Here is a 15,141-nt window from a genome sequence, read left to right as displayed (position 1 = left end):
CTTATAAAAACAGGCTTTCAACAGAGGAACTAGGAGAGATTTTAAAATAGCTCTGAAGTGAAATACTAAGCAGCAGGACATGAGCAGCTCGATTTCAAGTTATAGAGCCGTTTACTTCAAGTCATTTGCTACTAGCCGGTGACACTATACCCACACCTAGGCTCCTCGCAATCTTGTCCCAGTATCACAAAGTGACTTACCTGGCTCTTCCTCGATGCTCAGCATACCAAGCAGTTATCCTTTCCTCCCACATCTCTGGGGTCATCTGGTACAGATTTATCACCTGCCACAGGGATAATATAACAATCGTCAGATATGCAAAGTATCACCCAAACCAGTTCCAGGTAACAGTCCGATTTCCAGGATTGCAAAACTAAGTGTAGGGCTTCCAAATATGCCAGTCTGTTGAATAAACTAAACACTTCAGACAGCCAAAAGAGTCCCACACCTGTACCATAGCTTCCCAGAGGTAGCACGTTTCTTGCCTGTATTTATTGAATAGTTTTTTTTATAACGCGCCTAAGACCGTACCCGAGTTTGGTTTCTAAGCACGGATCCGGGATTCGAAACTCTGTTGCTCTACATGGTTTTGCTTCCAAGACCAGCACGTTGCCCCTGAACTCCAGTTCCCCAGCATTGGAATCTTTGATAGTTTCACATGCTTTGAATATTCGCCAGCGTCAGGCTGGGAATCCTCGGTTATACAATTCCTACTTTTACTGAAGGAAAAAGCAAACAGGTGTTTTGTAGTCTATCCTCCTCATTATGGGTGCTTTTGTTCCCAATCAATGGGACGTGGAGTGTTAAGTCCCTTCTCCAGAGACCATGTTCTAACAGGTGAGTGATGATACGCTCACTTTACCTGCGAATAGGCCTTTAACCCCTGGCGAGGAAGGAGGGTGCATGTGAATCTGTGAAAGATACCAATGCTGGAGAACTGGAGTTACCGGTAAAAAAAACATACTCCTTCTCTAGAATTGGATCTTTAATAGATTCGCATGCTTTGAATGGACAACATAGCAGTACTTTTAACATATTGAAGGTAACATGGATAAAGACCTACTTTAATGAAACGGGTTCTGCAGGACGGCTCTCCCCGTCCTTGAGTCTGCAGCGTGCTGCCCCTCTAGGCGGTACTGCTTAGTGAATGTGAGGGGCATCTCCTTGATGGCAGTCTGACATATGTCGGACAGCAAGATTCCTGCCCACATTGCTGTGGATGCTGCGGTGGCCCTAGTGGAAGGGGCTCAGACCTTACCCATAATGGCTTATTTGCCTTTTGATGACAGAGGGAAATTGCAGATGAAATCCATCTGGAGAACCCTCGTTTAGAGATAGTCTTTCCTTTATTGGACCGGCCAAAGACGACAAACAATTGAGTAGAGTCTCTGAAGGGCTTGGTTCTGTCAAAATAACACTGTATTGCTCTCTTCACATATAGGGAGTGCAGTGCAATCTCCGCAGGTGACTTGGCGTTTTGGAAGAAAGTCGATAGTATGAGAGTTCATGTGGAAATCTGTTGGGACTTTCGGGGATCGAGTGGGGGTTAGTTTTAAGCACCACCCTATCCCTAACGAAACTTAAGCATGGTTCATTAATTGCCAGTGCTTGTATTTCTGACATTCTCCTTGAAGTGATTGCCACCAAAAAGGACACTTTCCATGACCTATTTGATGGTGCTGTTGCTAAAGGTTCGAAGCGCGCCTCAATTAGACCTGCAAGCACTGTGTTTAGGCTCCATTGTGGAGCAGCTTTTCTGGGTGGTGCAAACAAGCGGAACAGACCTCTCATAAAGTGCTTAATAAGCCTGATACTGAATAGTGGAGTGGTGTTTCTCCCCCACCCCCTGTTGTACCTGGATATTGCTGCTGGGTGAATCCTAATCGAGGAATTGGAGAAGTTGGTCGAGACCACTCTTGCTGCCTACTGAATGTTCGTACACTCTTCTGGCACTTCTAGGTGCCCGAAATCCAAGAAGTCAGGAGCCACACTGACAGTTTCACTGACTGTGGGTCGTGGAGCAATATCCATCTCCAGTCTTGTGAAAGCAGCGGGATTGGCTGGTCTTCCGACATGTGGTTTAGGTCTGAACCCATGGCAGGTGGGATGAGGCGGCAAGGATACGCTCACCTGCACTTACTTGCGGTTCACAGGGATTGGGGGAGGGAAGGGGGCGGGGAACACGTAATCGAATAGGCAGCTCCACAATTTACAGGAGGCATCCCACGGTGACCCCTCTTGGGGAACCCTGACACAAATTGCTCGCATTTTGTGTTGCGTTTGGTTGCAAATAAATCCAGCTGTGGTCGGGCTCATTGTATGAACACTTTCAACAGTTGCACATCTTTTCGTTATTCTTAACACTGTGTGGCTGCTCTGCTGAGCCCATTTGCCACCGAGTTTTGGATCCCTGGGAGGTGGTAAGCTTGCAGCAATATCTGGTTGTCGATCACCCAGTGCCATAGCTGTTGAACCTCTTGGGACAGAGTCTTGGATCTTATTCCCCCTTGTTTCTGTATGTAATACATGTTGTTGTATTGTCGGAGAGCATTCTCGGTGCTGACCCCTTCAAAACCGGTAGGAATGACCGAAGTGCCTAGTGACCACCCTCTTTTTCAGGACACTGATATGTAGGACTGCTTCCGACTGCGTCCAGCACCCCTTCACATGGTCGACATGTGCTCCCCAACCTTAAAGGTTGGCATCTGTGACTAGGGCCTTTTGGTGCAGTGGGTCCATAGCCCACGGCTATGTGTTGAGTGGATGACCACCATTTGAGCCTGTGGGGCAGGGGTGGCGGGGATGTAATCAAGACCTTATCACAGGAACCAGTTGTTTGAGACCATCTGCCCCCTAGAAACTCCTGCAATGGCTTCATGTGCAGTCTGCACTGTGGAATGAGAGGTACACAAGAGGACATAGTTCCCGGTAATTGCATGCATTTCCGTACAGAAACCCAGGTTCCCTGTTTAAGGGATGCAGCCATTGTGTTCTAGTGCTTCAGTCGTGGAAAAGGTTGCACCAAGTACAACTATAGTTTTGGAGGATTCCATGTAGGACTTTTTGTAGTTTACGGCAAATTTGAGCCGTTGTAGTGCTGCCTCTGTGAAATTGATTGTTTTGCTAGAGCTAGTATGTGCGCTCTCCCTAGTGAGTCGTCCAAGTACGGGTAGATGTGATGACCCAGCATCCTGAGGTACGCCGCTATAGGGGCGAGGCACTTTGTGAAAGTTCAGGGGGCTCCAAAGGGTAGAACCCGTAACTGGTAGTGCTCCATTGCCACCAAGAACCTTAAGTACTTTCTGTGCTTTTTGTGTACTGGCATGTGGAAATACACGTCTCGTAGATTGAGAGATGCCAGGTAGACCTGCGATTGCAACGCTCTTGTGACTTCATGCAGGGTAATCATCTTGGATTTCCGCTTTTTAATGAATTGGTTTAACCCACTGATGTCGAGGATGGGCCGCCATTTTCTGTCAGACTTTTCTATGACAAAGTACCTTGAGTAAACCCCTGTGTATTGGAGATGTTTCAGCAATTTGTGGACAGCATGTTTTCGCATTATCTCTTGTACTCCTGCTTTAGGACATTTAGATGGGGTAAAACAGGATTTTTTGGTGGTATATCTGGAGGGGGCCTGGCAATTTCTAGGACGCCCCCTTGCTGAATGACGTCTACGACCCATGTGTCCATTGTGATCCTGCTCCATTCAATGATGTACATTTTGACGTTGCCCCCTCCTCGTGCCCCCTGCGCCCTCCTTGGCGAGTCATGCTTGGGTTTTTATCTGCCTGCCTCACTGTGAAGGGGAGGAGTCTCTGCGCTGGCCTGTAGTCTTTAGAGCTTTGGTACCCTTGAAAGTTGCTTTTGAAACCTTGTGAGTAGTAGGAGCTTCTATTGTAAGACTGTCCTCCCCGTGTGGAGGACGAGAAGATGGCTCCGCTTGATTTACCCCGGAAGGAACGAAAAGTCTTTCTGCACTGTAGGGTTGTTAGCAACCTGGCTATGCCCATGTCTGCCTTCATCGCTTTTAAGGAGTCATTGATCCTCATCACAAATAAGTTGTCCCCTACGATTGTTATATCTAGGACTTTACTTTGGCCTTCCTGGTGGAAATCTTTACTGCGGAATCAGCCTTGATGTCGGAGCATTGCCCCAGTGCATATTTGTTTAAAGCAGGTTTCGGCTACATCGACCCCAATGTTGATGTTGTGGTTAGATGGCGAGGGCCTCCTTTCATTACTCCTCCGAAAAGGGTTACAGGATCGGGGGCCACACTGTGCCACATTTCCCTCTCGTATCTTGACATGAGAACAAGGGCATTTGCAGCCTTTACAGTGGTGGCCCCAATGGTTAGCACCTTTTTCCAGAATGCATCCACGTTTCTTCCTTCATTCTCTGGAGGGACAGAACACTTTGGCGAGTGTACATTTACTTTTGTTCCTGCCGCTGTGAACACCACTTTCTGGTTGTGAGGCAAGGCATTTTTGCGTGGTCTCAGGGTAATTAACCAATCTGATTGTTTTGAATTGGTTGTATGGTTAACCTGGCTAAATTCGGCCAGTACCATTCGATCGGGTTGCAGGGGTGTCCCCTGCCCCCCCATGTTTGATAGTGATGGCCTTTAGGGGTAGCAGGGGTGTCCCCCGCTTCCGGTGGTGGGAGACAGGGAAAAAAGAAATGAAAAAAAAGAAAAGAAGAAAGCTGACCCTGCGGCAACAGATCCAACCCACATAGGAGGGACGGAACTGATGATGCAGGGTCAGAAGATAAGCAGGCGTCAAAAAGGTAAGTACGTGGTTGGCGAGGGGGGGTTTGTATTGGGGACTGTGGGGTGTTTAAGTTGAGTCGGATTTGGCCGTGGCAAAATTGTCTTTGCTGCAAAATTGACCATGGACAATTCGGCCGCGAAGAATTCTGCCATGGCCAAATCGTATACATCCGTCTCAGAGGCTTTGAATTTCTTTCCAAGCCTCCCTTTTAAGGTAGGCTCTATGAATGGGTGTCTCAGGGTTCGTAGGCCGTCCTCCCAGAAAAGATCCAGGACAGTGATGGAAACTATTGCCCTCCTAAATTTGCTCATATGGTCAAACCGGAAACAGTCTTTTTTTTCTTCAGTTGGTGCGAGGTCAAAATCCTGACATGCTTTTGTAATCATAGCATGAAAAGCCCCCATCTCGTCTGGTGGCGATTGCTTTGGGGGTTCTTCCGGTGTATATTCTGTGGGGGACTTGTCTGTATCCCAGTCATCGCTGTGAAATGATGACAACGTTGAAGATGCTGTGTCCCGTGGATCATCTGTATCTGTAAGTCATAACGCACCCTCTTCTTGATCCTCCGTTATGAACGTGGAGCGCCTTGGCTGGCGCTCCAGTGATTTAACAGTGCGTGCTGGTGACCTGCGAGTCCTTGGTGGTGTGTTTCTGTCTGTCACTTTGTTTGCCCCGTTGATGAGACCTTGAACTCTGTGTTGGTGTGGCTGCCCTTAGCAGAGGAGGTTGTGATCTATGTCTCCGTGGCTGAGCTTCCTATAATGCCCTTGCCTCCTGTTGACGTAGAAAAGGAAGCACTGGAGCGGTAGTCCCATATTTAGCTCAGACAGTAAGCTTTGCAGGCAAGATAGGACCTGTACCGACAGTAGCATCTGCAGGTGCATCAAGGGATGCGCTGGAGCTGGCATTTGCAGTGGGTGGTAGTGCTGCCATGGCGATGGTCTCGGTGGAGTCTAAGGCCGAGGTGTTGGCCTGGTTGTCCTTTACTCTAGTCGGTAGGACCTACTCAATAATGACAGTATCCTCAGGGTCTGAACACTACCCTGCTGCGCCTCAAAATAGGAGTCGTTATGATGTTGAAATATTGTCCTCCTGCATCATATGCAAGTATGGTATGGGCGATTCCACTGGTGAGTTAGGTTGCACTTCCCCCTCTACGGTGGCAGGAGGTTGCACTGGTGCAGGAAAGTCGGTACCAGTCTTCGTTAGCCTTGATGACCTAATGTATTTCTCACTTAATGTCACTTTGGAGGACGAGGGTGCTTGGTTCAGTGATGCAGAGGGCTTTTGGTGTGATTTGTCCTTCGGTTTCATAGACAGGACCTTTGGGGTCATCGACGATGATTGGTGTATTGACTGTTCCATAGACGACCAATGCTCAGATTCCTTCGCCGATGATCAGTGTTTCGTTGACGATTGGGAGGATTCCTTCGTAGACAAGTGACTCGTCGACGGGGCCTCCGATGAGGTTGATTGGTGTTGTTTTTCAGCCTAATTTGTGGAGCTCGTTGATGACCCGGCAGGTGTCGATGGTCTTTGGATGGCCGTGGATGACCCAGCCGTCTTGGAGGTGCATGGTGCCGCAGGTGAGCCTTTATCCTCATGGCAGGGTTTTTGCTTCTTTTATTTCTTGCATGGTCTCACTTTGGACCTGTCCCTTTTCTTAGAGGGGTTCACCTTCACAGAAAGTTTTGGCACTGCCACACTCTTGAAGGATTCGGCTTCTAAGGGTGGATAATTTTTCCATTCGTTTAGCCAGCCCACTAACAACCTGTGCCGGTCTAAGCGTTTTAGCGCTGAAACCTTGGCAGATGTCAAACTCTTCAATGGTATGTTAGGGTATTGGCAGTCGAGGCAATCCTCATGATAGTCTCCCTCAAGCGAGCTCTAAAAAGGGACTTCGTTGATCTACTCTCCAACCTTAAGTTGGTAAACACAAAAATGACTTATCTGATAGAAAGAATACACTTTTCTCACAGGAGACAGGCATGAGGACTCTCCCAGCACGATGTTCGGTTAGAATCTGAGCATGTCCTCCAGGGTGAGGGGCTTAACACTCGACATCTGATTGGTTAGTTCCAAAAGCACCCATAATGAGGAGGATAGACTACAAAACACATCTGTTTTTCCTTCAGTAAAAGTAGGACATGTGTAACCAAGGATTCCGAGCCCAACGACGGGGAATATTAAAAGCATGTGAATCTAAGAAAGATCCAATGCTGGAGAAAAATGATTTACCCCCGCTTTCCCTTCGGTCTGTCGCTCAATCAACGTACTGTTAAAACCCTACAAGTAAAAGGACATAACACAGTTTCTGTTGTGTACCGACCTTGAACACTAATATCAAGCTTTCGACAAAAAAATAAATATAAAAAAAGTATATTTTACTTTGAAAAGGCTACGGAACAAAACTGAATGGAAAAACAAGCTTTGTTCACCACACAAAAAAGGAAATTGGAGCTCATCCATTGTGCTTAGCAGGATGATTACAAATAGAGGATTATAAATAGAGGTTTGCATTTTAATGTGCTGGCCTACCAAGAAATCTCAAACATCTTTACTATGCAAGATAGCGAATTGTGACCCTGCAAATACATCATCTTGAGACATCTATTGAAATTAAGACCAATGGTAGCATAGACTGCCCTTAACTGCAGAGCAGAATGGGGAGTGAGTCAGTTCATCATCTTAAGATGAGGAACAGGGCCACACTGACGGTGCTAATTCACATAGCTCTTTTAAAGCGCTAAACCAACAAAGGATGGGGCCTCTCACCTGATGATTATTCAGAAATTCCTCATTTTCAAAATGGAAATAAGCAAAGAACGCATCTTCATAAGGCACACATCCACTTACAGATAACTCCGTGCCCCGTAGCATACTTATAGACACAAGTCATAAACACGCAGACCCCTATAATTCTAAGTTTACTCTTTCAAGCTCTTAAATGCAAGAACAGACTGCTTATCTTTGCTATTATTCATCCTGATGGATATAGCTTTATTAGGATTTTCCAGGACCCTGTATTTAGGGCTCAGGAAGACCAATACATGTCCAAGTTGCAGGGCATCTCACTATATATACCCCACTCCCAATGTATACATGCAGTGTGGCAGTCATGGCTATAGCTTTGAGAGGGGAGCAGTGTGGTAAAAAGGTACAGTGCAACATACAATAAGGGATTGCCAGGCAACATATTAGCAAGAATGTGTTCTATGTATTTGTGCAGGAGAGAACAGAGTGGTAAATAGGTAGAGAATGGTTTAGATTGAAGTTTTAGGGAAGTGATGTCTGCAAAAATAAAGTTCTGGAATCAGTTTTGAGTGCAAAGGGAATTCTTTAGAGCAGATCCTTAGAGAAGAGGTCAAACACATTGTTATCCAACAGAATACAAATTAAAAACAAGTTATCACAGAAAAAATAAGTTGTTGAGGTTTTACATAATAAACTGGAGTTTAGGTTTTTACACAAAGAACTGTCACTAGTCAGAGTTACACAAGGAGTTAAGCAGGGTGATCTGCACAAATACAAAGACGACAGGGTACTCTCTTTGGTGTGTCAGGGACAGAACAGAGGTGCATCAATAGTGAAGTCCAGTAAGCAGAATCAATTGAGAACAAATGAGGTAGGTGAACCATGCTGCAAGCAAAGATGTCAGGGGGACTTGCAGAAGGCTGCAGGATTGGTATTAATCTAACATTTCCTCTCCACATATTCCTCATCTTTCAAAATATCTGCAGCCTCATATTGACCCAATAAACATTTAAACAGCCACCAGATGAACATGAGTGCAGATGCATGAGCAACTGTCTATCATGGGTGTGACAAGCAACATAGCTGATTATATATTCAGTAAAAAAGAAGTTAAGATAGTTAAGGTGATAAGATGTAATGCAACAAAAACCGTAAAATTTAGCATCCGCATTTCAAGCAATTACAGAGAACAGGTAATTCCTGATATCACTGATTTGATTAATGTATGTACATATTTCATACTGGAACAGTACATTGTATTCTGCTCTTGTTTATTTAAATGGAGTGCACACTACACAACTGTAAGTGATGACCGACATTACAGAGAAGACTAGTATGTAAGCATGTTATGTACTTTGGAAGGAAATATGTTAGCTCTGACCATAAATTCATAATTTACTGAAGAAATTACCAAAAGCATTAGTAATACAATCCCCATGTTGATAATTCAACATGGTCTTCCTAATCTTATGTAAGAAATTATGTAGTACAAATAACAGATTTTTTTTGTTTATTACCCAATATTCAAATTTAGATTTGATACTATCACAAGGGCACATACTTTCTATTATATGTGAATGTTTATTGGAAAGCTTGTCATATCGAAAAGAATGTGTTCATGTAATGTTATTACAATAAGGAGAATTGTATATTTAAATCTGAACAATGACTATTTTCATTTCACTTACTATGAAATATTTTCTACTTCTTTCTATTCCTTGTTTTACTACTAGATATATACTTTATATTATGTTTGCAATACCGGAAATAGATTTACCAGAAGCGGGTACTTTAACTGCACTCAAGTATTATAATTATGTACTCATATATGAACTTAAATCTATTTGTATAACATAACACATTTTTAAATTGCAAGTTGATAAGTACTTCAAATGAATGCTCCACACAATCATATCGTACTTCTGTATCAGTGTTGTTAAGGGGGTGCCAAGGATCACACAATCAGTCAGGAAAAATACTCAATGATGGAAGACTCAGGTGCACGTCAAAACCCAGCTTTGTTAAACAATGAATCCGAGCTGGTACAGCATACAAGCATTTAATCTCATCTTCCTAACAAGTACAAGCTAGTTTTGTTATGAACTTTAGTCATCAATGTCGTCACATTATATTATCAGTTTACAAAACCTGCAGGAAGTTGGGGATGGTTAGTAGGTCAAACTACATATAGAATGTTTAGGGGTTAGTCACTCAATTGGTGGATACCTATCTCAGGGCTCCATGTGGGCCCATCCTACCTACAGATAGTATTTCTAATACATCACTGTAGAGCTAATTGATTGGTTTGTGCCATTAATCATGGGTGGTGTGGCAAGGGGAGTTATTTTTGGTTGGCATCTAGCTTACCAACCTTGGACACTTTGACAGAACGTCAAGATACGAGTGAGACAAGTGGGAGAAGAGACTTCCATGGTCTGCCATATTTCCAGTTAAAGAATACTAGTAAGCATCCTGAGGCGATGACACCTTCCCTTATTCTTTGAACTTAGTCTTGTGTACCGTCTGGTATGTGTGTGCATATTGAGGGAGTTCTGCACATGTCCCATCTATGTTTGGAACATAATGAATCAGCAGTTGGGATACCATGTTTGAGGGTAGATTTCCTTCTATTTATTAGGGTTTAGCTAGTTCTACCATGCATGTTTTCTTTGTGGCCACTAATGGCGCTGGTCAGTTACATTCTATAAAGGCTTTTGGCGTGCTGTTCTCACGCACCTGGACATCAAGGGTTATTTTCGTGCTCTTATTAAACTTGATTAACTGGGGCGTCTACCACGTCTCGTCCCATGAACTGTTATTTCGTGCCTGCATTTCGTTCTCCACTACTCCCTTCATAGCTTCTGACCTTGGCTCCAGGTCATAAGCTGGGGGTGGTACTATGAGGGAGGATCATATGGGAGGAGAAGACTGTTGGGGGAAGGTGATGACTCCACCAGGTGTGATATTCTTCCCCTTATAGAAAGGAGGACCTCATCATTCCTATGTTCTTGAAGCTTTTTGCCACTATACAAATCTCTCCTGTTGTAAAACGCAGAAGCCCTTTCCTGAATATCACTGTAGGCAAAATATAATTCATACCTCATACACACACCTAACATCTCCTGTCTCCAATGTTTTTCTAAATAAAAGTCCTAAACAAAATCACTTTGGGAATCCTAGAAATTCTATGGACTCCAACTTCCTTAAAGCCTCAAGTACTGAGACGAGAAGGAGAAAGGAGTTAATGCAGATTGAAAGAAACACAAAGTTGAACGTGCAGACTAGTTTTGATGAAGCACAAGTGCGCGGGCCATTTAAAAAAGGTGTCCGCACTCAAAGAAAAAACAGAGCCGGAGAGGAACGCAGAGCTGGAGAAGGAAGCAGTACAGAAAAGGACCGTGCTGGAGAAGGCAGGCATTTCCAGAAAAGTGCTTGCCCCTACAAAGGCTACATACTGGTGTGGCGCGAAGCCAGGAGAGACGCAGCGGGCACCGTGAGAGGACCATCAGAGTACTGGCAGCAGCAGCAGAGCTACCAGAGACATAGTCGTGCCGAGAAGTAGCAGTCTTACCGGCGGGTGACCGTGGAGTGGCCAGGAGCGCTGGAGGAAGGTCTTCAGTAAGAGGGATGCCGTCCCAGAGAGAAAGGTTCATTGCAGCAACGTGCCATGGGTCAGGAACGCTGCAGGACAACGTTGAGCCTGCCCAGAGCCTTTGGGGACCCATTGGCGTACCGACAGGCATGTAAGCAGATACGAATATTCGAATACCGGCCAAGTAAAGTACAAAGACAGAACTTGAACAAGTCCCCATATATGAGATGTCAATGTGGGAACGTTGGAACAAGTAGTGCCTCAAGCCAATGAAGTGGAAGCACAGTAAAGTAATACAACTGTGCTTCATTAAAGAACAGTGAAACCGAGAAGTCCTGGTGAAAGGAGCACATCAGGCAGTGAACATTTTGGGGGGTGGGGGAGACAACTGGCAGAGAAGCATACCACGGTATCTGCAAGCCCCCAAAAAGTGATTCCTGCAGGGGAGTATACCAGGCAATCCACTCAAAGTATATGGAAGTATAAGACATTGTGGCAAAATACCTGGCTGGGGAGTATGCCCGGGGAACTAAGAAGTAGATGAAAGGAAGCCTAGGCAAACAAAACACCAGGCACTTTGAAGTTAAATAACAACTTTACAATTGTGCAAAGCTACCTAGCAGGAGAGTATACCAAGGGATCTGAAGAACCTACTAAAGGATTCCTGACCAGGGAGTATACTAGGAGGTCCACTAAAGTCACAGAAAGAGACTTATCTTGCGGAACACATGGTAGAAAAGTATACCAGAGACTCTAGGACAACAGGCATTTGAAGTGGTAAAGTTGAAATGTCCATACCGGTTAGCGGGGTATACCCAAAGATCTGAGAGGCTCACATGAGGATTCCTGATGGACAAGAGCATCAGGTGATCTGTCAAGATACCAAAGAGGATAAAAAGAATCGCCTCTCATTTGAATGAAAACTGTTGTTTGGAATTTAGTGGAAAGAAAATCTAAGAAGAGCTAAATTGTATGGGACATATTGTTTGCACAGGAACTTTTTGAGCCTTGTATAAAGAAGCAAAGGAATCATTTGGAAGAGCCACTTTTTGCCATCCTATCTAAATAGCCAGGGGAAGAGACCCCCTCTGGATTTTAGGATTTCTCTTGGGAAAAGACTTTGTTGGATTTACCTACTTGCTTTAATTGTGAAAAAAAAATGGCCAAACATAAGGCAGATACATTTCCTTGCACCCTTAGTTGTTAATTGTTAGTGATCAGGTCAGATTAGTATGTTTTGGACACAAGGACAGTTTATATGTTTTGACGAATAGATACAGACTGATTTCAGTTTCCTAGTTAGGGAAACTCTCTTTAGGATAGGGGCAGAGGCCTTTATTTAACCATTTTTATTTTAATAAAGATGCCCGAGAATGAAAATATTCCAACTTTGTGTCCGCCTCTCATTTCTGACACCTCACAGCACACTTTGGAGGCCGTTTGGTCCTGGAATTGCTCTTGGGTCTTGCATAGTGCAAGATTTGTCAGGCAATGTGCTGTATTTGTAGGTACTTCTGTTGCTATGAATACTCTAGAGGCACTCATGGCGTACAGGACGAGTGAACAGACAAAACAGCTCTCATCAGACATCTCTCACCCACTTCCATCATGTGCTTGTACCACATGTTGGTAACATGGGGGTGGGGGGATTATCAAAATACTTGCTCAAGTGGTTGCTATCATGTGGCACACTTCTCTATAATCTTATTTAGTGTGCTTGCTTCAGGGAATGATTTAGGGATTGCTTCACGTGTCATTTGGCTTGCCATCCTTTCTGTCATTATCCTTATGTTAGTTTCACTAACTACTGGCTTTGCTATGTGTAACCAGTTCTTTTACTGCAATGCAAATGATAAGATACTAACAAAATGAGAAAACAGTGGCTATAATCAGGATAGCTGGTCTGTCTGTCTTTTGCAGATATCTCTGTGTACACTCTTTAGGCGGTAAGAGAGAATATCTAATATAATTTAAGAACCACATTTTTCTGTCAGGCGGAATGTCTTCCTTATTTGTTAAGGGAATGAATATTCACACAAAAAACCTTGTAGAATTGAGAGGACATTTCTTCCTACGATAATACACATTTTTAAGTTAAACAGCAGAACTGTAAGGCAAACAGCCCATTGTAATAGTCGCTGACTTCTCAATTGCAAAGGTTGCTGCCGCCAATGCTTGTTCACATGGGTAATGACCTCTTATTACTGGATCTAAGATCCCACTTTAATATGCCAGTGCTTTGTGTCCCAATGAAGTTCTGCATGAGGACAGCCATCATCACTACTCCATTTGAATGGGAGAACAAGAACAACTTTCATTATAATCTGGGATCCCTAACAGAGGAGCTGTGCTGATAGTTCTTTTTTAATTAATCACATGCCTTTATCCTCTCATTTGTCCATGCACAATCTCTCCAGTCTTTCTGAGCTTCTTTTTGGTCTAAAAATGGCCCAACATAAGTGCTGTAGTCAAAGACCCACGTCCTGCAGTAACTGCAGAGTCCCAACAACTGCTACATTTCCTTTACAGTATTCGTCTGGCCATTTTGCTGAGTGCCTCTGCTCTTTCAGGTGTCACTTTCCTCCCTCTGTTTGATATTATCTGACCTACAAAACACCTCCTCCTGACAATATTGCATTTTCTCCTGGTCCACCTTGTATTGTTTCGCAGCCAGAACTGACAATACTTTCACTGAGTGTTTCCTGCACTCTTTATGTGTTGTACTGCAAACTAATAACTCATCCACATACTGTACTACCGTGCTGTCGGTTTGGACATTTCCCAAGTCCATTTACAGCACTCGATTGAAGACACTGGGGCAATCGCAGTACCCCTGTGGTAGGCGACTATGTTGAAATCTGATCCCGCAATAAGTAAACACTGTAAAATAGTGTGAATCTACATGCAGGGGAATGGAAAAGAAAGCATTTTGCAAGTCAACCGCTGTGAACTATCATGCTGCGGACGGTATGTTACATTATATAGTTGCTGGATTTGTCACTAATGGGAATTCAGCCTCCACAAGGTTATTTAGAGGGCATAAATCTTGTATAAATCTTCAAGATCCTCCTTGTGCCCTTTACACGGGGTACACTGCTGTGTTGCATGGCAATTCTGAAGGCACCATTATACCTTGCCGCATCAGGGCAGCAATGGTCTCATAAATGCCCTCAGCCGCTTCCTTAGACATAGGATACTGTTTTGCTTGTGGTAAAATGGCATTTTTCTGCAGTTTTATTTCCACTGCTCCTACTCCTTTTAAAAGGCCAACGCCATTAGGACCGTTAGTCCCCAATGAACCTGGTAGCTTTGCCAAAACTTCCTGCATAAATGATGGAACTTTCCATACCAATGATATTAATTGGGGAACCTCTCTGTACTCAATTTGCAAATATGTGAGGCAAATATCATAGTCACCTTGTCATCTGAGTCATCACCATCAAATAAGCTTTCATCAGTCAAGTGCTATTAAGTGAGCCAGGTCACTCCTACACCATCAACTCTAATATTACTCTGTCCTCCCTCACTATTGCTGCTTCTAATTCAATTGTGATTACCTGCCCTTCTCCTCCATGTCCGTGGGTATCTCTGGTCTAAACAAACAATATGTGGGTAATCTCAATAGCCCATCATGTATTTGTGGAAACCATGTCAATAAGATCTGTATTCCATAAAGGAATACCTCTGGGTTTAGTGGCACCCATCTCTGTGCTTCCGGACCATAGAATGCTCTAATGAACTCATGAGCATTCACATAATGGATGTCTGGTATAGAACAAATTATTCCCTCTTCAGTGAAAGAAATCATGTTTAATGTACTCATCGTGTCTCTCCCCAATATGTTAACTGGTGTCTTTGCAGAGTATAGAAATAGCATAGCCATCTTGTGCTCTCCTATAGTTATGGGCATTTTGTCTGTAAAAGGAATCGTTGTCATAGTGTCATGATGCCTACCGCCGGGGAACCAGACCAGGTCCAGCAACCCCGGAAGCACGCATCAAGTTGTTTTGAGCAAGCCCAAAA

The 15,141-nt window shown here is 44.1% G+C and overlaps 1 protein-coding gene across 3 annotated transcripts in view; it reads right to left on the bottom strand.

Moving 5' to 3' along the window:
- NF2 (NF2, moesin-ezrin-radixin like (MERLIN) tumor suppressor) overlaps positions 1-15,141 on the bottom strand; it is an 855,245-nt gene that overhangs the window by 630,125 nt on the left and 209,979 nt on the right. For all 3 annotated transcript variants that reach the window (XM_069619277.1, XM_069619276.1, XM_069619278.1), the window contains one exon: positions 201-283. In XM_069619277.1, coding sequence (XP_069475378.1) covers positions 201-283 — 83 coding nt within the window. The remainder of the gene's footprint in view (positions 1-200; positions 284-15,141) is intronic.

Source organism: Ambystoma mexicanum, chromosome 10, assembly GCF_040938575.1.
Source record: "Ambystoma mexicanum isolate Mex_15411 chromosome 10, UKY_AmexF1_1, whole genome shotgun sequence".
Classification (NCBI taxonomy): Eukaryota; Metazoa; Chordata; class Amphibia; order Caudata; family Ambystomatidae; genus Ambystoma; species Ambystoma mexicanum.
Note: the sequence above shows the minus strand (reverse complement) of the source record. Positions and strands in the feature narration are given on the sequence as shown.